General features: G+C 37.9%; 1 protein-coding gene across 2 annotated transcripts in view; it reads right to left on the bottom strand.

The window, feature by feature from the left end:
* DSCAM (DS cell adhesion molecule) overlaps positions 1 to 27,033 on the bottom strand; it is a 424,636-nt gene that overhangs the window by 67,108 nt on the left and 330,495 nt on the right. For both annotated transcript variants that reach the window (XM_072332968.1, XM_072332974.1), the window contains exons 15-20: positions 23,373 to 23,540; positions 19,714 to 19,784; positions 14,065 to 14,305; positions 12,223 to 12,369; positions 10,372 to 10,527; positions 2,218 to 2,351 (exon numbers count right to left, since the gene is read on the bottom strand). In XM_072332968.1, coding sequence (XP_072189069.1) covers positions 2,218 to 2,351; positions 10,372 to 10,527; positions 12,223 to 12,369; positions 14,065 to 14,305; positions 19,714 to 19,784; positions 23,373 to 23,540 — 917 coding nt within the window. The remainder of the gene's footprint in view (positions 1 to 2,217; positions 2,352 to 10,371; positions 10,528 to 12,222; positions 12,370 to 14,064; positions 14,306 to 19,713; positions 19,785 to 23,372; positions 23,541 to 27,033) is intronic.

Consider the following 27,033-nt stretch of genomic DNA (forward strand, 5'->3'; position numbering starts at 1 on the left):
TGCTGCTTGAACCCTCCCAGGCAGATACTGTAATTAGGATTCAAAATAATTCAACAAAAAATGTCTGCATCCTTCTGCACAGAGGGATCAGTTTTAGCAGCTTCTGCTCTTGTAGACCAAACTGAACTGTGCAAGAGTCTGCAAATCTTCATCTGAGAGTAACTCAGTGTCATATGAGGGTGGTGCTTTGCAGCAAAAACGTGCACAGTATGACCAACACAGTTAACTTTTGGTTCACTTTCCTTTTGATGACTTAAATATCAAAGCAGCATTGTTCTGTAAAAAAATTTCAACCACTCTGCTAGTCTAAAAACTTTGTCTGAAGGCTACTGTGCTGAATTCTTGGTATCCACAAACTGCCCATAAAATACACTCTATTAACTTCCCGTTGCTGTTGCCCTTTCTTCTTTCACATAACTTTTGCTTAAAAACTTGAGCTTGCCTTTCTTTTTAAATGGCAGATATTTAGCAAAGTTGTTTTGAAACAAGGGTTTTGACTGAATAAGTCTTTTAAGGAAACACAGCTTCATACATATATTACAGCACCTACAGCTTATGGTGGCAGAAGAACTGATAAAGAAAGAGGCTTTCTGTTTATTCACCTCCACAACTTTATGTAAGACCATTTTCTCTGTCAACTATTTGTCTCTGTCAACAATGAATCATATATGAGCTTCCTTGGCATATATATACCACTCCTGCTAAGGAATGCTAGCATTAAAATACCTCTGCAGCAGGCTTGTTCCACTGCAAAGCTAGCTCTAAATAAAAAAAGAAAAAAAGAAAAAAAAGCAAGCCTTAACCATCACACACATCACACACAACCCTTCATGCTCAGAGATAGCAATAGGATCAATATATAAGTACCTATCAGTAATTAATGAAAACCAACTATCACTTCTATTGTGGACTACAGTATACACTGATACCTTCATCATCCCATAATGAATAACACAGAAATAGAAGTAAAATTCAGTACAAGCTAAGAACAGCAAAAGAAGGTGGAAAAAAAAGGAAAAAAAAAAAAAAAAGAAAAAAAAAGAAAAAAAAAGAGAGAAAGAAAAAGAAAAAAAAAAAAAGTATTTTTTTCATCATTCATCACATTATTTTGCTCTGAGGCACTCCAAAATTACCCATAAAATAAACCATCATGAAAAGGTAATTCTGTAGAAGACAGCACAAAATTGGATAAAAAAAATGTGTAGCAGAGGATTCTTATTTTCCTGATGATGTAAACATACAAAAAAATATTGCTAGTAAAGAAGCCTCGGGAAGAAACACTGCAGTGTTGATGTGGAAAGTAGCTAGCAAAGCCAGCAGCACCACCTGGTGTTCATTCCAGCCCCTGAGACACGCTTGATACTCGCTGCTCTGATCAGACCCCAGCATGATGGGAAAATTCCTGACCACTTTATGCTTAAAGTGTATAGTCAAGAGATATTTGTTTGCATGGCATATTATTAAATTAATAGAGTTACGAACCAGAAGTCCCAAAGCATGAACGAAGTGACACTCTCCAGCCCTTAGCTTCAGAAGCTTACAGCAGGATGCGAAAGTTCTAGCTTAGTCATCAGTGGACAAGTAGTCTTGTCCCATCTCTTCTCAAGTAATTGCAAAATTAGTTCACTCTCTAGTTAAAAGGAACAATTCTCCCTTTTACTTAAAGACAGCTGGGTTCATTTGTGGCTTGTTGAGAGATAAAAACAACAACTACTGATAATCAATTCAGTTTTTCTCACTGCATTTTCAGAAAGTAATAGCATGTAAACCCAGAATGAGCAAATACTCCTGACACAAACCAGTTTATTCACAACCAAATATGTTGTTCACAAACCATTATGCTCTTTCACACAAGAATACTCAAGCCAAAAAGGAAAGTAAGATGAAAACACAACTCAGATTGGGCAATTACATGCATAAATACACATTTCCAGCTATAATAGAGCTCTGTGTGGCTTGCTGCTGACCCTGGGTTTGAAACATTTCCTAAGTCCCTGCTCTACAATATATTTTGAGTACTGCAAAAGGTCAATAGGTGGGAAAAAAAAAACCAGAAACAGCTCTCTTTCACTCCCATAGCCTCAGAATCCCCTTTTAATCTTTGTTAAAGGAAACAAAACAAATTAATAGCAGGACTGAGCACTGAACATCTGCTAATACACAGTTTTAGTTCTTCAGATCAGTATAGTCCTTCTGTGACTGTGGTGTGGGACTCACCGTGGGGTAGGGGTGTGAGCAGAACACGGTGTATTTCCGGATGATGCCGTTGAGCTTGAGGGGAGGAAGCCAGGACACGAAGACGGTGGAGGCTGAAGATGCAGCCGCTTTTACACCAGCAGGAGGGCCTGGAACTGGAGAGAAAAACTGTGTTAAGGGCGGCCCAGTGGGGTGAGTTGCTTTGATAACCATGACCCTGTGGACCAATGCGGACACTGTATTAGGGACCAGCCTGCATGCTGGGGGAAAGGATTTGAAGGTGTGTTCTCATCTCTAGGGAGGGAAGACACAATTGGCTTCATAGGGACCCAAATTAACACTGTCACTGCTGGTTAAACTTCTGTGAAGTACCATTCCCAGCCTGCATACATGAAACTTTGTGTGTTACAAGCCCGGAAGGCTGACAACAGTATCTTGCATCAGAAGAGGGGTGGCCATCAGGGAGTGGGAGGTGATTGTCCCCCTCTGCTCTGGCCTCATGAGGCCCTATCTGGAGTACTGCATCCAGGCCTGAGGCCCCCAGCAAAAGAAAGAGTGGAGCTATTGTAGAGGGTCCAGAGGAGGTCACAAAGATGCTCAGAGGGCTGGAACACCTCTCCTATGTAGAAAGGCTGAGGCAGCTGGGCTTGTGCAGCCTGGAAAAGAGAGGGCTCTGAGGAGACCTCACTGTTGCCTTCCACTGCTTGAGGGGAGCTTACAAACGAAAAAGAGACCAATTTTTTACACAGGCAGATAGTGATAGGTAAAGGGGAAAAGGCTTTGAAAGGGGAAATGGTTTATTCTAAAAGTAGAAAGATTAGGTGTCAGGGAAATTCTACATCCAGAGGGCGGTGAGGCGCTGGCACAGCTGCCCAGAGAAACTCTGTTGCCCCATCCCTGGAGGCACTCAAGGCCAGGTTGGATGGGACCCTGGGCAGCCTGGCTGGTGGGGAGCAGCCCTGCCCATGGCTGGGGTTGGGGTGGGTGGGCTTTGACATCCCTTCCAAGACAAGCCATCCTATGATTCTGTAATAAGCACCTTGGCTGCAGCCAGTGAAAACTGCCAAACCATGTATTACTGTAAATTTTAGCTCATTTTTGAAGACATAATTCATGCCAAATGATTATTCACTGTATAAATAATATGTATTCGAACAGTTTAATGGCTACACACAGTAGAGCTATGAATTTAATGAAGTGGAGAGAAAACGAGCTCTGGTGCTGCACAATTAGCACTGCCTGATGAGATCCAGGCACACCCAGTCATATGATGTGTCAGCAGCCTCCTACCCCTAGACTTGCCCTCAGCAGCTCTGACCTGTATCTGGCACTGCATTACATGTACACATTTATTTTTCTAATTAGCTATCTGAGTAAGCTATTGAAAACTGTTAAAGAAAAAAAGAGGAAAAAATGCTTCTCTCAAATTGAATGGAAAACACTTAGGCTGGGAAATAAAAATTCTGGATACATAATCTTGACTCTTTGCATACTTGTACTTCAGGAAGACTTCAAATTCATGTGTATGTTCTTTTTCAAGCTCATGTTACACTGCATAATGTCCTCTAGCCTTGCAACTGCTCCTATAATAATGTGAAAAGAAGCCTCCTGCATGCTAGAACATCCATAAAGTATCACATATATGTAATCTTGCACTTAATCAAAGTAGCAAGAGTAGAATAAAGTTTCCTGGGAAAAAAAGTTTGAATGGGAAAATATTTTAAAATAGCATTAAATTAATCAAAATAAAACATTTACAAGACATTTTTAATACTGCATGTGCAGAATAATGTTAAATTACTAAAATAGGTATGTAATATTGGAAATAACTGCATGGGTTATTAAAGATGATACAGCACATTTGGATGGATTCTGTTATCTGCTGAAATTCTGGATTGGGGAATATTTCACATTTTTGGTCTAATTTTAAGTAAAACCACCAAAATATTAGAGTTTACAGTAGAATAACGGTCAAAGAGATTGCTTGGCTTACTTTACATCAACAAAAAACATTTGTTGTGTACTACAGATGGACAAAATCTTTCCCAGCAAGCAGAATTTTATAGGTGGACCCTCAATCTTGGCTCTCCGAGTTTAAATAAATACAAAAAATTACTTTTAAAGAGAAGCCTGACTGCGTGAGACCTTAGCTTTTTTAGATAACTGCTTTGGATTTTTAAAGGCATATAAAGAAACCTTCAATTTTATGGCTATATATTATATTGGCCATATAGGTTCAAAGGGAAAATGCAGCAAAACTGAAGATAAGTATCACTCAGTGCAAAATTTCTGAATATGCCCTTTCTATTCATAATGTATTGAAAAAGTTAATAAGGCATCAAGTGAGAATGTCATGATTATAATTGCATGCAAACCCAGCCACTTGCTGCAAAGGGGCTAATTCGGCTAGCAGTTCTATCCAATGCAGAGTAAATATTGATGCTTGACAGCATTCAACTTGTTATTTATACCCAGCTCATTAGAAATGCTATTTGCTCATGCTGCTGAAGAGTGAAAGCTAGCTCTCCAGGGTAATTAATTAACCCACAGGGGGATTCCTTTACAGTTAGTAATGTTTTCTGGAAATCACTGCAAATAGATGTATGAGGTTCAAGTAATTTATTGTTAAATTAGGGTGTGATCTATAGGGACACATTCAGATGGTAATTGGTCAGAACTGTCAACTGTTTGGAATTCATCTCTCATTTTCTAGTCAATGGGCACATGTGGAAAACATGAACTGCCATTGGACAGTATTTCTGTTTGATATAAAGACCAGTATAATGGGAGGTTAGAAAGAACTCAAGAAGTCCAATTTCTAAACCTTTTCTAATCTAAGGGCCCTTTCACCTTCTTGGATCAAGGGCTGGAATCAGGTAACAGTTTTGACAGTGCTGCTGAAATTATTCCAAAAGTTCAGTTATTATTCCTCTTCTTGTTACACTACTTATTTTTGCTAGGTTGTGTGCGTGGAAACGATAGTGTGTGGGGCAGCACATACATTTCCTCATTATTAACTCATTATTATAAGGTAATGTGGCATTAGCTGAAACATTTGTTTCTAGACATGGGTTCCTTTCATATCAGAAGAAGTTGTGCAGGAGGGATGTGATGTCTATTGCATCTTGGTGAGGAAAGACACATCTTATGCTAACTTGAGGTGTTTCTCTTGTTGCCATTGCATTCTGTAGCCTTGCTACCTTCAGCTATGCTGAGACATCAGTGCAAAGAGACCCCCATGGGATGTTTATTTGGAACACTGGCTCCCACATATCCTAGCAAAGACAAGCTAAACACGTGCTATAGCACAGATTCTTTTTTTCCTGTGGTCACCAGGTGTAAAACAGTGGTAAGAAGCTGAAGAAAAAAAAAGGCAGAGAAGCAGAGAACTGCTTCCAGCCAACTTTGCCAGCTTCCAGGGAGTAGATCTGGCATTTGATTTAAAATCAAAGATAGCCTCATGCTCCCACTAACTAGGCTTTCAGAGACACAGAAATAGCATGCAGCTTTCATGTAGACAAGAACACTTTGTATTCCTGACACTGCAAGTGAAATGCAAACACAGATAAAGCAATTATCCTGACATGACTAGTCCAGGGAACTGCATTTAGATGTTCAGGATAATGGGGAGGAGCTCCAGGAACTTTCTCATTCCCTTTTTCATAAGCAGTTAAATTATCACCATTTTTCTTCACAGTATTGAATAGCAGGGAGGCAAGTGCTGTGCATTTAGGAGTAATATAACCATTATAACAGAAAAACGGACCTGGCTCCCTAAGAGATTTCTAATTCCACACCACATAAAACTGTCCTAAGAACTGTTAAACTTATGAAAAACAAAACTAAATAAAATCCTCATTACTTCCAGTAGTCCTGTGTTAATGTACCTATTCCATCTAAAATTTCAGTTTATGCTAGCTGAAATACATTCACAAGATATTGTCCAAACCTCCTTCCTTCTGAACCAGCCTCTATTAATTAGATCATTCCTACCAAATTCAGACAGTTCCACATGGGGAGCGTTAATATTCTCTGCCTTCTTTTGTTAGACAAAAATATAAAATCAGAGACCTCTGAAAATAACTAAATAAAATAAAATAATATATTATGGCTATATTATTGGCAAATTGCAACACAGTGCCCAGGCTTAAGCCATACAAGTCTCTTCAGGACAGAGGTGAATTACACAGCCACCCCTATCACCAGCAGGTAGAGCCTATGCTGAGTTGAGCAATGATCATGCTTTCATTGGATTTATGCTCATTCCATTAAGAAAAAGCACAGAGCTTCATCAGATGGTATCTGTATATCCATCCCTGTCACACCAATTGCCAAAAATATAATGTCCAGAGAGAGAGAGAGAGGAGAGGTGGGAAATCTCATTGGATTCAGGCAGAATTGAGCCTTGATCACATGAACGGATTCAGTGTTACTCCTCCCCATGGACTAGGCTCCTCAGGGGACCAGCAGGCACAGTCCCAAGCTGACAGAGTTCAAGAAGTATCTGGACAACACTTTCAGACATATAGTGTGATTTTTGGGTCGTCCTGCATGGTGCTGGGAGTTGGATTTGATGATCCTTGTGGGTCCATTCCAACACAGGATATTCAGCGATTTAATTATTCCTCTTTCCTCCTGCAACACATAAACCCCAGAAGCAACATCTGCTGGGCACCAAGTGACAAGCAGCCACTTTAAGCCTAATTGCCAACTACAGGAAGCTTTCCCTTTGAGCTGTGTCCTCTGTTCATCCCTTCTGCCCAAGGTTGGAGTTAGAGGTGCTTCAGTCTGCTGAGGTGCTGTATGGTGAATCCAGCTTATATGGAGAGCAAACATATTTTCTTGAATTTGGTTTTATAATATCATATATGCAACACAGAAACAGAGAGAAAATTCATTGTTTCCCATTGCTACTGAGTAGGGTAGCTTTTGAGGCCATAATACTTTGAAGAGAATTTGAAGAAACTTCAGTTTTAAAGGATGTAATAAAAGAAGTCCTTGACTGAAGAAGATAACCAGCTTGTTAAAAACGCTGCAAAGTAGAAAGGGCAAGGGACAAAAACACAATCAGTTCTTAATAAAAGGGGCATTTCTGCTTCACTCTATTTCTGCCAAGGGGAACTTCAAGAGAAAATGACAACACCACCACGACCAAAAATGAGACAAAAGCCAAAATACGATCACATTGAGAGGATAGCTCATTCCCTGCTATTTGCTAGATCTATTCCTATTTCATAAGCTGATCAGCAGTGGTGTCTGACCCCTGGTGTCTAAAATAAGTACGAAATGTTACAGGAAATCGAAGCTTCAATTCATTTCACTCAGGCTGACTGCTTCACTCCCTGGGATACTTCTATTTTGCCACACTGGAGATTTCAGACCTGCAAAAGAAATTCCGGCCTGATGTCTCCAAACTAAACAGCAACAGAGAAATGACAGGAGGTTACGGTCTGCCTTTCAAAAGCAGCAAGGGATCATGCTGCACCATCGATTTCACAAAGAAAAGTTTCCTCTAATCCAAAAGAAATGAAAAAAGGAAAAGAAATCAATGGTGTGATAAGGTCTTGTGGTAGTAATGATAGGGAAGGCTTGGCAGCCACTTAAAAAACGTCTCAGAATTGCAGATTTTTATTAGAGGAGAGTAGAATATCTTAGGTCACAATTTTAACAAAAGAAGGTCTGGAAGTAGAAATATAATATTTTTAGATCTAAGCTCTGTTAAGATTGCAATTATTTGTATTCCTTCTGCTGAGATAATGCTCAAAAATAATTTCAGAGTAGAATCTTTTGGAATTATCCTTACTGAATATTCCTCTACAGGAGTCTCTTTTTCCTTAGAATATTACAGAGGAAATTCCTGAGGATCAAGGCACCTACTGGATACTTACAGATGGCAATATGAATGCTCTTTTTCCATTTAACTTCCATAGCCTTAAAGATGTTTACATGTGGGACTTGAGTTTGAGCTCATTTTTCATGGCAGCCCCATGTGTATTCCACTTTAGACTTTTATTGCTCTTAATAAAAAATTGTCAAGCTGAAGCAAAACATGAAATCGCTGCATTTTTTAGCAACACCTTTCAGTTCAGTTTTTCTGGACAAAAGATGTAATGAGAGGAATCACTGTGAGGCAACACAAAACATCTGAAAAGTTTAGTCATACTGCCTCAGGGTGAATTACTGCTGAACAGCCCTGTGGCTTCATTGCCAGAGGGATTAAAGATAAGATATGAGCCACTGCACAGCAGCCAAACATGGGCAGATTATATGTGCTTCCCAGATATCAAGGCCTGTCAGATCTCAGAAACAGAGAGAGCAAAAGAGCCACCAAGATTTAGGGAAAAGCAAACTAGACAGAAGAGAGCTAAGAAAAATAAAAGATAGATAAAAATAAAAAACAAAAAATGTGGATCTTCTACTATTTCAGGGCTGTTTTAAACTGGAAACAGATAGGATGGAAAAGGTCAGGGAACTACAGGCACAGCAACCTTACAATAAAAATACTTTTATAAAGTGGAAAGTCATCCATTTGTCTCCCTGGCCAGAAAAGCAGAGGGAAGTATTCAACATATTTTTTAGCAGTGGAGATTGTATTGTCATAGAATAACCCAAGTTGGAAGGGACCCACAAGGATCAAGAAGTCCAGTTCCTGGCTCCCCACAGGACCACCCAACATCAGACCCTACTTTTGAGAGTGCTGTCCAGACACTTCCTGAATTCTGGCACTGGGGGCCGTGCCCACAGCCCTGTGCATCCCGTTCCATGCCCACTGCCCTCTGGTGCAGACCCTTTTCCTGACCCCCAGCTGCCCCTCCCCTGGCACAGCTCCATGCCGTTCCCTTGGGCACTGTTGTTGTGCAATAGTGGAGCTATAGGCCACCATGAAGCCTTCCCTCAGCCTTCTCTGCTCTGGACTTCACCCACTAGTCCTGTATCTTCCCCTCTAAAACCTTCACCATCTTTGTAGCCCTTTGTGGGATGTTTCTTAAGTGGTCCAGGAGGAGACTATGGAGTCCCCATCACTGCAATTTTTTGAGACAAGCTTAGTAAACATTAGTAATGGCTGCAATGATCTTTAGCGCAGGGGGGTGGTCTTGGCCCAATGTCAGGAAAATTTCAGGAACATTAAAATACTCTACTGGTGTTCTGGATAAGAGACAGAGATACTGCAGGCACCAATTCTGTCATCTGTTCAATTTCAAAAGCTGGAAGAACATCATACAGAGCCCAGATGTTATCCACATTCAATCAAGTGCTGGTGGCTAATGGTTCCCTTTAACTTTTTGTTAACTCAAAAGGAACCAATACAGGGGCTTCCCATAAAGCCTTTATGATTTTCCTTGCTAGGAACATGCTAGGACAGCATCAATATTGCACTGGAATGGACTACATAGGGAGGCGGTGGAGTCACTGACTCTGGGGGTGTTCAAGGAAAGACCGGATGTTGTGTTGAGGGACATGGTTTAGTGGGAGCTATTGATAATAGGTGTACAGTCGGACTAGATGATCTTTGAGGTCTCTTCCAACCTTGGTGATTCTATGATTCTATGAATATTCCTGCCAAAATATTCTTATCTAATAGCATCCAAATGTTCAAAAGTCTTTACAGAAGCATTCATCCATCTCAAAGATTTTTCAAAACATCTGAACGGGATAAGGAGAAAACTTTAAAATTTTCAGCATTAGGACCTAAATTGTCCATGCTCTAATCAATGAAAAAAAGCAGAAGATTTTTGTTCTCCATTTTGCTTCTGAAAGAGGAGGTGTTTGGAGGAAGTTTTTGTCTTATATTGAAGAAAACCTTCTTAGAGGCATCTCAGTTATATAAGAACATCCCAGAATAGTCATTTCTTCTTTCCCCCTTTTCAATCATTTTGATTCAATCTCAAAATTCTCCCATTAGATCCTGAGGTAACTGAAAACAGAAGTAAAGATAAACCTCTTCAGATACTGAGAATTACTTAAAAACTTCCATCTAATCTGAACTGGAGTCCTGGAAACACTCAGACTGTTTTCAAAGATGTGGATGCACGCTGCTCTCTGTGTGTTGCTAGCTCATGATCTTCAGACAGAAATCTCACTCTGACTGTCATATACAAAATTGGCACTATTTTAAAATCTCGAGGCATACAAGCCTCTTATGGAAGTAGGGAATGGAAATGCTTTACTCCTTACCATCTTCTTTAGTGCGGGTGAAAATTTGTTCACTTCTCACTCCATCTCCAGCTCGTGTGAAAGCCAGCACCTGAATGCTGTAGTTGGTGTATTTTTCCAGACCATCAAGCTCTAGAGATGGCTGTGTAGTAGTGACATTCCTTATTTCTCCTAGCTCTATAAAATAAGAAGGAAATCGAGTTATCGGCAAGTAAGTCTTCCCAGCTATTGATACCTACTGTGAATATCTTGAAGATTAATAAATGCAATGCTTTACTATTACAAAATAGCAATGGAGTATAAGAAATTAAACTAAATTCCTTTATATTGAGCTTTATTACAGTTCAAAGCAGACCCTCTTTTGGCTTCCAAGTCTTTTTTTTTTTTTTAATATGGAGAATAGAATTTAATATTCCTAATTATTAAATTTTCCATACAGAACATGAGAATAAATTACTTTAGAATACAACCTAAAGCAAAAATGAGCCAATTATTTTTATAAAGGGTTTCCCCTTTTGAAAACAAACAAACAAACAAAAATCTTCTTCATTTTAAAATATGAATCAAGTACTTCTGTGAAGCACTTGATGGCAGTAATACCAGCTAGCAATAGGTTTAAACATAGTAAAACCAGATTTACTTGCAGAGAAATGATGCACTTTATATGTATTGTTTTTTCAACAAGCTAAGAACTATAATCCATATGGCAAAAAAAAAAAAAAAAAAAAAAAAAAAAAAAAAGCTTAAGACATATTTAGGGCAGAAAATAAAGCAGGAAAAAAAAAAGATGAAAATTCAGTTTTAAGCACTGCATGAACATCATCATTTTTTTCATCATGCTGTAAGACATCATGTAGGAGCTTAGACACGCACTGATAATATTCACATGGGAACTGATCCAAACACTACAGTCATCACTGAACATTTAGTTTTATGTCAGTCATGTCTACATTTTTATGCATGATTTTAATATATTTTTCGTTTTTAAATTTAAATATACAAATGAATTGGTGGCTTATTTTAATGTTGCCAGAAGTAGCAATGGGCCCTGGAGTTACGCATCCACTCTGAGGTTCCCTTCTCATACTGACAGAGGTCAAGATTTATAACATATTAGAATATTAGTATATTAGAATGAACTGTGATTTGGATGGGTGAACACAAAAGAAGGAAGACAAGTCATTGCCCTAGAACTGCAAAAAATTCAACAGAGCTAATAGGTGTAAAGGCATGTGCAACTCAAACCTATTAGTACTTAACATACAAGAAAGGACCACATGTAGAATTATTGTCATCATGCGATAAACTGCATATTAATAGGGTATCTCTGTTCTCTTTTGGTCATTTCATTCATTTTCCGCTCAGTGGTTTATTTATTATGCTAATATGATAATTGTGCTGAGAGTACAAAATATAAGCCAAACAGAAGAAGCTGGTATGAAAATAATAAGCCTTTTTACAAAATGTTTCCTTCTGTTGTCTTCAACTGTGGTGCTGAAATGTACTCTGTCACAAACCAAAACAAACGAGATAACCAAGGTTAGGCAGGTATTTTCAAAGTTCATATCATCATTCTTTAATAAAGACCCGCTTGACTATGTAAGTGGGATGAAATTTGTTTGAGCCATTTTGGGTACTCTGTCCGGTCTATGGAATATTGCAGTCCCATTGTGGAAGCCTTCCCAAGGGCCTCTGCAGTCAGCTTTGCAATGCGTACTACTGTGTTAAAGCTCTATAGAAGGTAGTTTCCTTCACAGGTAGATGGTGGTTTCTCTAAACCAAAGAGTAAAGGAAGTACAATGCTTTCACAACAGAGAATAACTGATATAATTGCTATTCATATCTTGCTACTTAGTGACAGAATTATATTACCTCCATCCAAGAGATTGGCCCAGTAGATAACCCTGAATCCTTGCAGAATCCCATTCAGAGTTTCTTTTGCCAGCGTTGACCAGGAAATAGAAATGGTTTCTGGTGATGTGGCAGTGGCTTGCACATTCCCTGGAGGGCAGCTGGGCACTGAAATAAAATATTCACTATTTTTAACTCGATGAATACAACTCAATATATGTACACATGCATGTACCCAGTTTGAAGATATGTATACAAGAGAACACTCTTCCATACTTGTTAGAAGACTCCCTTTTGGCAACACTTTCAATCCATATTGCTATCCAACCACTCATAGTCTATCAGTTACATACTGTTTAAAGTGCTAAGCTTTAATTGTTGCTAGAATCTACATGTTTCTGCAAGTGAAGATGATGTCCCTGTAATAACTTTTGGTCACTTTTCCTCCCTCGCTTGCTGATTTGTCTTTAAACAGAACTTTTATTATTATTATTATTAATATTAATATTAATGTTTTTGTGTTAATTGAAATGTGTCCTAATGATTAAAAATGCAGAACACACTTTGCAAACAATTTAATTTTTTTTTATTTTTATTTTTTTAAAGTTCTGTCCCAAATCACCATCCTTCTGAAAAATCCTAATGGTCTCATCAAATCAGTATGGTGCAGGGGAATGAAGCAGCTGCTTGAAAAAGTATTGGGGAAAAATATTAGTAGACTATTTTCACTAACATTTAGAGGGAAATAAATAAATAAATCAGTGAGATATAAAACATTTTCTGTTGGCTATTAAGTTTCAGAGCAATGACTTCAGTATTAGTTTTTGATGCTGCTTTGGAGTGACCTAAAATTGCACAGGGACAAAAAATAACATTGCAAAGAAAAGCAGATTTTGAAGATAAAAATATTACATATTATAATTCAAAATACGTGTATATGTAAGTATACCGCTTTCTGACATCTTGCAGTAATCTGCCTGGGCCTAGAAACATTCAGAGAAAATGAAAATCACCAGCCTTCCAGGAAGCATATGCCTCAAAGTCTGTAGCTATCAAGCATTCCCTTAATTTCTCACATATAAAAAGTCAGATTCTTAGCTGGAACTGACTTTAATACACTGAAAATCTGACCTATGCCATCTATTAGGATTATGTGGAGTTTGCTTTTATACTGGGACTCTTTTTGGATATGAAAACATTCTCTTCCACTAGAGGACTCCCTCTCATTGTTTGAGATGCTCATTTTACACAGTTTGAAAAAACATATCTAAATTGTTTCTTAGATTAGAAAACTTGCATTTTGTCTGAAATAATGATTTTACTTTCTTTTTCTCAACAGTCTGGATATCCTTGAAAATACACACATCTCTGTTTAGGGTGACAAGAGATTATGGAACACAAGAGCTCCTGGTTTCCCAGCAGTTTAATTTGGAAACAAAATAAAGCCAACAAAATTAACAGCATCACTTCTCCTTTCTGAGTTATATTTAGCATTTCAAAGTGTATAATGAAGCTATGATGAGATCACAAAATTTGCAAATATGTAAACACCAGAGTAATCAGCTTCTGAATGAAAGTTATGGTCTTAGTTAATATTATTCACAACAGGATATATCCCATCAGTACATAAGTTAGCATTTATTTACCTTAGTGATTCTGCATCAATTACAATGAGAACTGTAGATGGCCACTGGCTAACCTCTTCCTTTCCACCTATCCAGTTGTTTACTTTTATAGCAACTGCAAAGCCTGGTTTTATACTATTCTGCTTACAATAATCACCAATCGACCAGCAAATATATAAGGTAAAAAGAAATAAAGAAATCATAATGTGACTCACAACAGCTGTTTGCCAATACCTACCATCCTCAAGAGTAGTGGTGATGATTTCCTGAGAAGAAGGTCCTATTCCAGCCCGGTTACAAGCTTGAACTACCATGCCATATTGTGTGAATTTCTTCAGATTATTCAGGGTATAAACTTCACTGTCCCCTGTGGTATCAATACTGATGATGTTGAACTGGAAATTGCCACCTGCACTGTATTCCCGATAACCTATCTGGTATCCACGAATAATTCCATTTTGCAAGTGCTTCTTTGGAGCCTAAACAGGATATGAAAAATTACACATTAAATACATATCTCCAAAATCAAGTTCATCCCTTAAAATTCTGAAATACACAAGAAGTCCACTTCTTTATTGTTTGTTTGTTTGTTTTCCTATTGCAAGCAAGCCTATTTCTAAGCAAAAATTCAAAGGTCCTCCTTGCACATGAAATCAAAGCTTTATACAATTATATATAAATTTAAACATAGGTTGCTTTAATAGTGCATGAATTAAGCTTTTTGGCTGAAATTAGGACCATTAAATGCTTAATACAAGGAAAAATCTCAGAAGGAAATATTTCTTGGATAAAATTTGATTGTGTGTAATGTTTCGTTTTCCTATCTGATGAATCAAAGTTGACTTGCTAATAGTATCTTTGCATTACAGGCCTACCATTTTCTACTAATAGTGGTTTTACCAGAAGCCCCTGCCATTCACTCACTAAATCTTTAATAGCACATTTATTGATCTGTTGAAAGCAGTCAGGTAAAGTTTACTGAGTTCGATGTATTGGGAAATTTTTATCCTGTGCTTTGAAATATGCTTCTGTTCATTCAGTGTGTAGTGTAGAAAGATGACTAGATAATGAGTGCTGAAGGCAATAATGAATTGGAAACCAAGGATTTGCATAATGAATAGCTAAGAAGACAAGGAGTAAGATATCTGGCTTTCAAAAATATGGACAATACAAAAATTGTTGGCCATAATTATGTACAGTACTTCCCAGTCAAAGCAGAAGATTCCTTGTATCTTAAGTAGTGGAAATAATATCTGCATTCTGCAGCAAAATTTGTTGTCATTAAAATAAGGATTGGCAAACCAGGGTAAAAGACCAGTATTGATAGAAACACCTTTTGTGATTTTATTTAGTGGACTAATCTCAGTATGTGATTACATTCCTATCTGATATTCCAGTAAATATTAGATATAATTAGTACAAATATTTTAAGGTACAGTTTATAATCCATGAACAAAAAGCTCTTTCAAATCCATCAGCCTTCTTCCAAATTCATACAAGATACCACCAAGTTCATCTGTACCACTGACCCATACAAAAGGTCATGGTGATGCAGCTTATCAGAGAGAAACTTTAGATGAGTTTCACTGGCACAGGCAGCACTTTCTCGTGTTACTATACCCTACTAAATCTACTGAGGAACTCTCACTCAAGACTATTTTTTTTCTGCCACAGGACTTGTCTACTTCAGCATGTTTCTTGTCCACCGGAGCAAAGGCTCACTCAAGCTAATAAAACCAGCACAGAATTTTAATTTTATCCACTACAAAAAAATCATTGCTCTGCAAAAATCAACACCTTCCTCATATTTAACACTGGATAGAACTGACTGTATTATCTTTCCAGATGCTTTACATTCTTCCTTCCTGCAGCCTCCAGAATTTCTCCTGTATTACTTCAATTCTTCTATTACTGATAAGCTCTCTGCATACACGGAGCTGTCTGCTCAGACAAAGGTGACCAAATTAGGACTCAGCATGCAAAAAACTTGACCTCCTTCTAAGGAGCACCACAAGTATTCAAATTGTTTTCTCAGATCTAACAGAATAATTGTTTCATGTTTGAACATTTCTATGTTTTGCTGTAAATAAAATACTTCTTTAGAAAGACTGTCAGTCTTGAAAAGAAGAGGCAAAGAGGCTGAGCTAACATAATCTAAACATTTCAAGTTGTCTAAAGGACAAACAGCTCAGACAAGGTAGTGAACAACTCAAATGTCAGAGATACAAGAGCCTTAGGACAATGTTGCAGATCACTGTCTCTTTTCTGAATGTACAAAACTCTGGAGATGCCAGTTTAATTATTCCAGGGCATCACTTCTCTCCATTAATGTTGGATCCCACCACACCTGGGCAAATTCTCAACAGTTTGCAAAAAATTTCTTGTCTCTAATATTAGCAGGAGTCCAGTTGTGGTGTCAAGGTCTAAACCATCTCAGAGTTAAAGGCCACAAATGGAACACCCTCATGCATTACCGTAAGAGATTTATGAAAAAAAGGCCATTGCCACAAACACATTCAACTTGCAAGCAACACACATAAAAATATGAAGAATATTTATTCTGTGAATGGCACCCACTACCTGCTGCCACATACAGTACACATTAAGATACTGTGTATTCATACACTATATATACTGTAAGGCATGTATTGTTTATCAAGAAAAGTGAATGTACACCTTTTACACAATAAAACAAAGGACTACACAACACATATGCACATGTCATACTGTAAAACAGATGGAACATAATGATAAGATTGAATCTGCATTTAAATGTTCTCAGTGCAAGACTAGAGCCAGAATAGCCTTTTCACTGGGAATTCTGTAATTATATACTTTCTCATTTTGAATCGGAATAAAACAGCGAATTTTGAATTTTTCATGAAACATCACTGTAATTGTTTTAGATCAGAGGCTTTTTCTTTAAATAAAATATACACATTTTACTTTTTTCTCTTCAAAACATTATGCAATGTAAAAAAAAAAGCTCATGGTCACTTCAGAGTATTGAAATCTTCTGCTCCACTAAGACTCAAATGTTCCCTTTTATTACTACCTAAGTAATAAGTTAAAAAAAAAAAAAACTAAATCTAAAACTTCATTTTGGGTTTACTCACTGCACAAATAAATTGTGCTTGATATCTACAAGCTTGTAGATATCTTGTTTATACATCCATTTTTAGTAAAAACATCAGTGAAACAATATTTGTCCATTGAAAATTGTTTCTGGAGAAAAATATTGTTAGCTTATTGTTAGAATATTATTAGCTATTGTTAGAATATTATGAAAAAGTTTCAGATCTTGATCTTCTGATATTCTTTTTCCTAAAAATGCAATATATTTTAAATAAAGGACTAATGATTTCTGTTAAGTTTGACATTCTGTAAATGTAAACACGTATGCGAATAAAGAAGAGAATTGATATTTCACACACTGAAACTGAATGGTTTCTTTTACTCAATAAAGAGTTACAAGGAAAAAGAATGATTGTTTTTGTATTTTTTCCTAGATGGGAGTTCCTGTTTAATTCTCATTTTCTCTGCATCCTTTTCAACTACCAAAAATACTGCGGGTTAAAAAATTCAATCTGATATACAACATCGTATGAAAGACACACAGAAGTGGAATAGAATAGTACAGTTCAGTTGTAAGGGTCCTACAACGAACATCAAATACAACTCCCTGATCATTTCAGGGCTACCCAAAAGTTAAAGTATACTATTAAAGGTGTTTTCCAAGTGACCTCTGAATATTGATAGGCATGGGGCATCAAACACCTTGGTAGGAAACCTGTATCAGTGTTTGACCACCCTCAGAGTAAATAAATATTTTCTAATGTCCACTCTGAACTTCCCTTGGCATGGCTTTGTGTCACTTCCTTGTGTTATATCATTGGTTACCAGTGAGAAGGGATTAAATAGATGGGATTAAATGGAACTATGAAAGCTTGCTTAACTGGAATTTTATAAAAGGTGGGCTAAAAGAAGCTTTAGCAGAAGATTAACAATGGAAGTAAACTGCAGAAATATAACTTAGTACAAGATAAAATGTCATCTGTTATTCTCTGCTTCTTTTGCTGTTACTAGCACCAGCTGTATTTAAATAAGGTTTGTCAACTTTAAGCATAAGTATGGTTCTGAACACAACCTCTTTTGTACTTGATCACTTGTTTCCATGGCAAAAGCCTCACATACCTCCAAATAAAAATGACCAGACTATTGATTGCTGCATCATGAAGACCTACTAAAATAGCCAGAAATTAGCAGAACTATAGGAGTTCTTTGGGACTGTGTTAAGTCATGGATCAAAAGTGAGCTGCACAGGACAAAACATCAAATATTTGAGGAAAGTGAATGGCTTATTCCTGGCTTGTAATTTCTTAATTAGGGGACTGTTGTTACAAAATGTCATTAAGGAAATAATTCTTCTAGTAAAAGCGGGACTAAGTGAGCACTAACCCTTCAGGATGGTAGCTCAGTGACTTCCCTTTTATCCGCTAAAGAGCTTCCAGGTCAAGGAAAAGAATTAGACTTTGACTACCTGCTGCACCACAGAGAAACACAGCACCCATGTGATGAGCTGTCCTATTGCCAGATAAAGTCATGACTGTATATCAAGACAAATAGCTTTCAAGCTGAGTAAGCTTAGGCTTGAGAGTAAAAGGATGTAGTGGACAGAATTTCAGCACAGAGGCAATGTTGCCTTTTTCTGTTCAACCTTTCAACCTTTCACAATCAGACCTCCAGAGTTCCTGCTGCTTGGAAAACAGCACCTAATTGGGGTCCCGTGGCACGATGAGACCATAGGACTCCCCTGGCTTGAGGACTTACACCAAGAGCAGCTCACTGCCAAAGCGCCTCTTGTGCTACTTGACCATGCACCATTCACTCATAGTCAATGAATTAAAGATCTGTTATCTTGTTCATTCGGCACATGTACAAACATTGTGGTGCTGTCAATGCACAGCCCTGGCTGTGGCAGAACAAGAGGCAGAGAGCAGACTAAGTGAGTCTTAGACTCACTCCAGTTACGTAAATCCCTCTCTACACTCAGCTCAAGAGACCTGCTGGGGCAATGGGGAATATACTCAATATAGAGCTCATTTCTGAGATTATTCTGTTATATCAGACACCTGACATTTACAAATCCATCTAGTTCCAAACACAATCCTGAGAACCATTTACACATAAATCCAACTCTAGCTTCTCTTTTCATGTGCTTCTGCTTTCCTGAAAACACCAAGGGATTAGGGCATTAGACTGTAGCTGAAGTGATGTGGAAGTAAGAAATCAAACCATATTTTAAGCAACATTGTTGAAATATAGATGTGAAAACGTTGCTTGTCCCGTGGCTGTCTGCACATTTCTACAGCTATTAAGTGTAATGGCAAATCTTCAGAATCACAAAGGATGTCTATAAATTGCAGTAGTAAACCAATGTTGCCTATCTTCTGTAGTTGCTTTTAAAAATCTCTTCCAAATTGAACATTAAAAAAGCAAGCAAAGCCTTTCAATCTGCCTACCCACACAACCGTAAAAGAAGGGGAAAACAATAAAACAAGTCCATGCATAGAAACTTGGGTGTTATAGTTGGCTAGATCTGATGGCACTCATGTTTCCTGAATGCTTTAAAAAGGCAAAAACCCATGAAGCATTTATTTTGGTTGTTGAGAATCACTGTACATTCTGTATTACCTCAATATCTACTCCTTTTGCTCTGCTAAAAGCACTGAACTTAAATTGTTGTTTTATTTACATCTTTTTAAGTAAATTATTATGTATCATTTCACCCATCAAGTAACCCTGAGACCAGTGATCAGAAGCCTTTGCTTTGCTGGAAAACACAAAAATACTGTCACAGATTACCTTCTTGGTTGTTTATATTTACCTTCCAGGTGACCCTAATGCTTTGTGAAGATATAGGCTCAAGCTGAACATCCTGGGGTGGACCATCAGGAGCTGTAAGGAAAAAAGAGAGATACATCAAGATTGCCTTCATAGCACACAGAATTCCGCACTTCATGTGCTATGTTACCATATTAACACAGCAGTATTACAAAGATTTGGACTATGACAGTGTCACATGAAAAACTGAAGCTGTTGCTTTGACCAAAGAAAACCAGACCTTTGCATCTTACTCGTTTGGGTGTCATCTCCAAACAACAGTAAAATACAACACGCACTAAAATGTAGCAACCTGGGAAAAAATTGAGTGAAATACAATGCCTTTTCTTGTCCAGTGACATACTTGTGATTCTACCTGCATTTTGTAGGTAAGCAAGACACATTTTCATGAGTCAGAACACTGTAGATGACAGCAAGGCAGCAGAACCTATTTAAAAGCAGGTGAGATAGGAACGTGTCAGTCAGCCTTCATTATTTCACAATTTTCAGAGGACTCCCCCCCCTCTGAAAATTGGGTTTGGTTGGATTTGAATGAAGAGGTGTGAAATAAATTATTTGCTCAGCAAGATAAATTACTGAAAAAGAAAGAAATGAAGAAAGAAATGAAGTAATCTCAAGCTGTTCCTCAAGAGTTCTGTAGATGCAGTGTGGCCTCAATAAAAGGCATTAAATTAAGTTTAATATCATGACAAGGAAAATAAAGCAATAAAAAGGGTGAGAAGGGGCTGTTAAAGGTGGAGCAGCAGTAAATGACAGCTATATTGACAGTAACCAGAACAATTTTGATGAGAGTAGAGAGACTCAGAATGCAGCTTATAATATATTTAAGTTATTTAAATATGCCTCATTCTGTACCTTTTTTTTTACTGTCCTTCAAAGAAGTAATATTCACAGATAGATTGAAAGAGCTTTATTTCTATTCCCCTTACATCATGATCAGGAACTAGAGGAGAAATAATTCACTGACACAAAATGAGGCCTCTATGAATGTTGTTGAATATTGTCCTTGATTCTGTCCCCGCTATTCACGAACAGAAATACCATTTCTCAGGGAATGTTATGATACAGTGGAATCAGAGCAAAGTATTCAGTTCTGAAAACGGGTTTTAAAATGTACTCCTAAAATCTTTTCCTTGAAAGACTCCAGAGTTTATACAGACCTGAGTAGTTAATTGTTCCCAGCACGAGCGGTGAATTGTTAATGTTAAATAAGAAGTCATTTATTTTACATACTTAGCACTACACAGAGCTTGTGACAAAGACATAAGCCAGATACCTCAGCTTCCTCTACTGACTTTAGTATTAAGCAACAGTTTAAAAGGTTTTGTTTTCTGACAAGCATGTGTATACTTGGAGTGCATTTTCCAACACAGGAACTAATTGTGGTTGTATAGCGGAAAAGATGTGGTCTCTAAGTTTTGGAATCATGACTAGCTGTGGAAAAGTACAAAACTATGCGTTCAACTATCATATCACTGCAGAGACCTCATGTTACAGTAATATGTGATAAAAAATCTGCACCCTTGCCAATAGCATGGTTTGAGTTGTTCAGTTTTTCTGTTGCCTTTCTTCTCCCTTTATTTTGCTCTCTTTGCATTACTTTATCTCCCTTATTCCCTGTACTCATACTATTTTCCATTTGCTATTGTAAAATCAGAGAACACAGGTAAACAGTGATCAAAAAATGATAATCCTGTATACTGCACACCACCTGCACACATACTTTGCCTAGGCCTGACCCTCCCTCACCCAATTGTTCCCTAAGTGGATCAGTAACTTTTGAATACAGTTTCACACCGCTGCTTTTTCTCTCCATATGGACAGCTCCTTTAAAGACAGTGACAAAAGGATCAATTACTCTGAAGCTCAGTTACAAAGAACTGAATAAAATGTGATGCTGAGGTTTCACCCGGCTCAAGAGGAAGCTGCTTTTTCATTTCAAGGTCAGTTGCTGATCCTCACAATTTAATTGTCAATTGGGAAAATCTCAGCAAGTAAAAAATATTTTGAGAATGGGTGAACAACAGAGAATGAGAGAGAAGACCCAACATCCAACACTCTGATGTTTACAGACAAAGAAAGATGGGCATTTTGTGGATACAGATCATACAGGATGGAAGAATAGATAATCTGTTTTCTACAGTGATTTCACATTTTCATTGAACAAAGGAAGAGAAAAGCCACAATGAAATGAGAATTATGTTGCAAACTGTTCACTTTTAATAAGCTGTTTATTGAAAGGTTGTAAAGATGGAAATACTCTTCATTCTTTTTCTTCTATTAGGATAAAAATGACACTTGATGAAAGAACAGATGCAGCTTGTGTTGCCTCCTGTTTACTGGGCTTTGCACTGAAAGCCCAGGTGTCATATTCTTATTCAAAAAGTCCCTTGGAACCAAGGCCATGTTCTCCTCACATAGGGGATATTTTTGGGTAGTTTCACCCACAGTGAAAAGCAGTGGAAATTACTGAGTTGTATACATATGAAATGGACTAAAAATCTATCACCAAGTGTTTAAAGTCTGGGCCAACAGGAACCTTAAAAATTAAGTAGGATTTTTCTCTTCCAGGGCACTGTCACCCACATATCTGCATTATGTTTTTTCTCTCAAAATCCCTAATGAAAAGAAGCGTTTTAGACTTTAGATAAAATAGAAGAAAAGCTAAAGTTAGCACAATAAAAACGTTTTCAAATGCAAATGATCAAGTTCTTATCTGGTCAAGACTTTTTAGACTAATTTCACCCAGTTTCAGTGGGTTGTGTTGAACCTGCTTGGCCGCTTTCACAAGCACGCTTTGTATATCTCACACAGTAGTATGTATCTGGCAGCAGTATTTACATCCATACAAAATTTTAATTTCTGATCACTACAAGAGAGAGCTGCAGCCCTCATCTTCTCATCCCATAAGTCTTACCCACTGTTACATGGAGGACTTGTGATGTGTGAGCACGCACAAGGCTCCACTGCCCTTACAGTGCTGCCACTTCTCCTAGCCCTGAGAAACAGTTTTACAAGATAGCACTTTTAAAGTACAGAAATGAGAAGCTCCGGATATTAAAGTGAAAATGCAGGCACAGCCCTCCTGCTACAGAAGCCTGTAATGATGTACAGAAACAAAGAACAAGGGGAATGGTGCTAACTGATGAAAGATGACTGACTTGTCATCAGAAAGCCACTTGATGGGGAATTTGAGGGATGTAATATACAAAGGAAAAAAAAACATCATGGGGATTAATGTTTTCAAAAGGAGGCAGCTTAAATTATTTATCTATACTAAATGTATACTAAATTAGTTACTTATCTGTACTATCTGGTCATCTAAGGAAAGCCACAAGATCCATAGGAGCTGGGCCACCACTAGAAGTATAATGTTTACTGAGATGCCTCACTGTAGATATATGTGCCTTTTCCAGTTGAAAATTTGGAGCATAATGTCTTCTGGCCACTAGATGCCACTAAATAGCTTTAATTATAAGCCCTTATGATGAAGTTTAGAAAAGTCACAGTGTTTTATGGGAAAAATTCAGTATTTCTTCTGATGCAGCTACAGCAACATAATCAGCATTTTAAGTAAAGACTCCTCTCTTCAAAGAACAATAATTCCCAGAACGATTCAGATGCTACAAAGCCAGAGAGTACCTGCTTCATCTGTCGTGATGGTAAGCTCATTGCTGGCCTCACTCTTGCCAATCCGATTCTTGGCATACATGCGGATGTTGTAAGTTGAGGAAGGGTGGAGATCAATGATAGTAGCTTGGTTTAGCTGAGGAGAAACATCTTTGGTTCTCTGAACAGAATCCCAAGAGTCTATTTAATAAGAGATTAAAACAAAACAGACAAATGAAACATAACATTAATGTTATTGACACAATTCTGCAGTTAAGCTATCTCACAGAGCAGGATATTGCCCCTGATTAATTAACCCAGAAAATTCCCAGTGCTACAAACAAAAACCAAGCGATCACATTTCTTCGCAGCTCTCCAAAGTCCTACCAGTGAGATGCTGTGAAGAATGGGATCTCAGCCCCGGGAGAACCAGCAAATCTGAGAAAATAGTTGCTCCACTTCCTTTTCATTTGTTTGTTTGTTCACTTGCTTTGAGAGATGGTGAGAGCAGCACTAGACATAGAGCTCAGCACCCTCCAGAACTGATGCTATTTTCCTGACTTGTTAGAACACAGCAACAATTTAACACAAGGGGGATTAAAAACCTTCTTATCTGTCTGTATATATTTGTAAAAGAAGGAACATATTGTTAATATTTATTGCTACTACTCATCTGTTTGTTACACTTTTTAATAAGTTCTCCAGACTTACAGTAGGAAAAAGTATGGAAATTGGCTAAACACAGTAACCTCTCCATTTCATTTGTGCACTTTGCTTCTGCAAACAGAATAACGGCATCTTTTTAAAACATCCTTATATCTCTTATGAGTAGCCATCCATTGTTTTTTTCTTACTGCAGCCAATGCTTTTCCTTCAACCTCTGCCACATCCTTGGGAGGATGTCACTGGGGGCTCTGCAGCAGTGTTTTACAGTATGGGTCACTGTAAGGAAGATCGCGGAAAGCTCAGCAGATAAGACTAGTTTAAATATATAAAGCTCACTCAGATACAGAATATTTTCACATATTGAGTAAATTCTTTAGCTATAGCTTGCTCACAGAAATTGTCACAATGACATCTGCAGCTTCACTGGTTACAGGGTTGTTGGTTGGTGCTTTTTGTTTGTTTGTTTGTTTTGCCTGTATGTGGCTTAATTTACCCAGAAAACATTCAGGAATCAGACATTTAAATGCTAATCAAATGCACTCGAATTTACTTTTACATGGTAACTGAGATTTCCAAAACTTCTTCTGTAGGATACCTTCGGAAGCTGTAAAGGAGTTACTTGCAGGGAACACTGCTAAAACTTCCTTTCAGTTTGTTATCTTAAACTTCATAGAATTTCCTGAATACACTAATAATCAAGTGTTGTCAGTGTCATGTATTATAATTCATAATGCCTGATACTCTCACCTAAAATACATTGCTTACCAAGTGCCACAGTAACCAGTTGCTCACACCTGAAGCTCCTCAAACCAAATGCTACACAGAAGAGTGCAAGACCCCCATAATGTACAAAAATAAGAAGATTTCAGATACTATATGGTTAAGAACTAGATAGAAATGAGAGGCTTTCTACGGATATGGCTAATGAACATTACATCTTTGTAGATCCTAGAAAACAAGGGAGGTGATGAGGTTGATCTAGAGTGTGGTGCGGTGTCTCCCAGGCACTGTCCTCAGCTACCGACAGAGTTGACTAGAGACTCTCTCTAGAGAGACCAGGTTAGCATGGCAACCTGGGGTGTGCAAGAGGTCATAACAAAATCTAGGCACCTTTGAAGCTTGTAAAGGGGAATCCGTGCTGAACTGAACTACACAGAGGTAGTGACACTGGTTATTTTGGTATCCCTTGGAAATCTTGACCAACAGTGCCATGGTTTTGCAATTTTGTAATTTTGGTATCATTTTTCCACATCATAACATCATGTTAAGCATAGATAATTTTGATGAATCTGCTGCTCACAGAAAGAAGACTGAATGTCCCAGGGAACACCATGGTCAGTCATATGACCAGGACTATATAATCTCACTTCAGTGCTGGACTTGCTCTCTTGGATCCTGCCAGCCAGGATGCTAAATGTAGGCTCCTAGTGTTTGTTTGTGATTAAGACATAGATTTCAGGACTGTGTGTTGATGCATGTGTCCTCTTTTTGAAAGGGAAAACAAAACAACAAGAGCAATCACTCCCAACTCAGTCCGCCTGTGGAAAACAGTTTCTCTCCAGCACTGTTCTCACAGTTTTGGGAAAACAAAAACAAAAACAGAAGTTAAGAAGAAAAATGATTAGCTTAATTTTGTATTTGGCAAATAAAATTATTTTCTTGTTTTCAGTTGTTCCATGAGGCATTAGAATTGACTATTAGTTGTTTGCTTGCTTGCTTGTTTTATTTCAACTGCTTTAAAATCTACTTAATTAAAAGATTGAAAATGCAGAGAAAACAAATTGCAACAGGGTAACAAAAACAAGCAAACCAACAAAAGTTAAAAGTAAGCCTGGAATTCTTAATGTGATTTTTATCCGTCTCTAAAATGTCACTTGCAGGCACTTGTCAGTGTTACATAAAATGCACGTTGACACGATGATTTATGAAAAAGTTCTGATTTTATGAAAACCAGCAGCTTCTCACCCGTTCCTAAAATAAAGGCTGAAGCTTTGGGAATCACTCTTCAGAAGACTATTAGATCTATTTGTTCTTCGATTCTAATTTCAGGAAAATGAGTGTCTCTTCCCACGCTGGGTGAGGTGTCTTTGCCTTCGCTGCCATCTAGTGACAAAGCCTTACACTGCACCTGGCTGCAAAACCATCCTGAGGGAGCAGGGAGCCCAGGGAAGCACAGACTACCGTCCTCTGCCTCCAAACGGAGTCCTAAACTAAACTGATGTTCAGTCTGCACCTTAATTTTCCATAAAGGTGTCAAAAACAAAAAGGGTGAGGAGACAGGCATAAAGAAACACCCACATACCAGTTCTCATCTTCAAAATATTTGCACACTTCAGATGGAAAGATCCAGTATCTACACATCAATGGTATCAATGAAGGGCCAGGTCTGAGTGCCACAGGCACATTTCTGTACAGACAGTAACTGTGTCTAAGCATTGAAATGGCCTGAAATATTATGTTTATTCATATGGGACCTGCACTGCAACTTGACCATAAAAACACATCTAGATATACAAAGGACAATTCCACATTCTTTCTAGAAGGTATTTAATTGGTCTTCATTACTAGGTAGCATGTCAGGGATAGAAAGGATATGTGAGTTTTGTACCATGTAGTAAAGTCCATGCATGATACATGGTCACCCAAACATTCTGTGAAACAGGAAAGTTTTTCAGTTTTCCTTCTTGAAAAGTCTAGAGATGCATCCTGCTGTACACCCATTTCTGAGTCCTTAGAACGAGCAACACACATTGAAAATTCAGCACTAGGCTTAGCATAGAAATCTACTTTTAGTTGCAGTACATCACCCTGAGCAGCCTTGCTTAGTACTTGATCTGGCACTTGGCAACCCTGCCTGTGTCAGGAGGTTTGGAACCTGATTACCATGGAGGTCCCTTCTAAACCAAGCCATTCTATGACTCAATGGCCTTATGTCTGGAAACCAGTTTTTGGAATCAAGTAATTATACCAGAGTTATGCCATCTGATGCAGTTAAAAGAAAAATACCTAACCTTCTCATTCATGAAGA

Source organism: Excalfactoria chinensis, chromosome 1 (assembly GCF_039878825.1).
Source record: "Excalfactoria chinensis isolate bCotChi1 chromosome 1, bCotChi1.hap2, whole genome shotgun sequence".
NCBI classification, from domain to species: Eukaryota; Metazoa; Chordata; class Aves; order Galliformes; family Phasianidae; genus Excalfactoria; species Excalfactoria chinensis.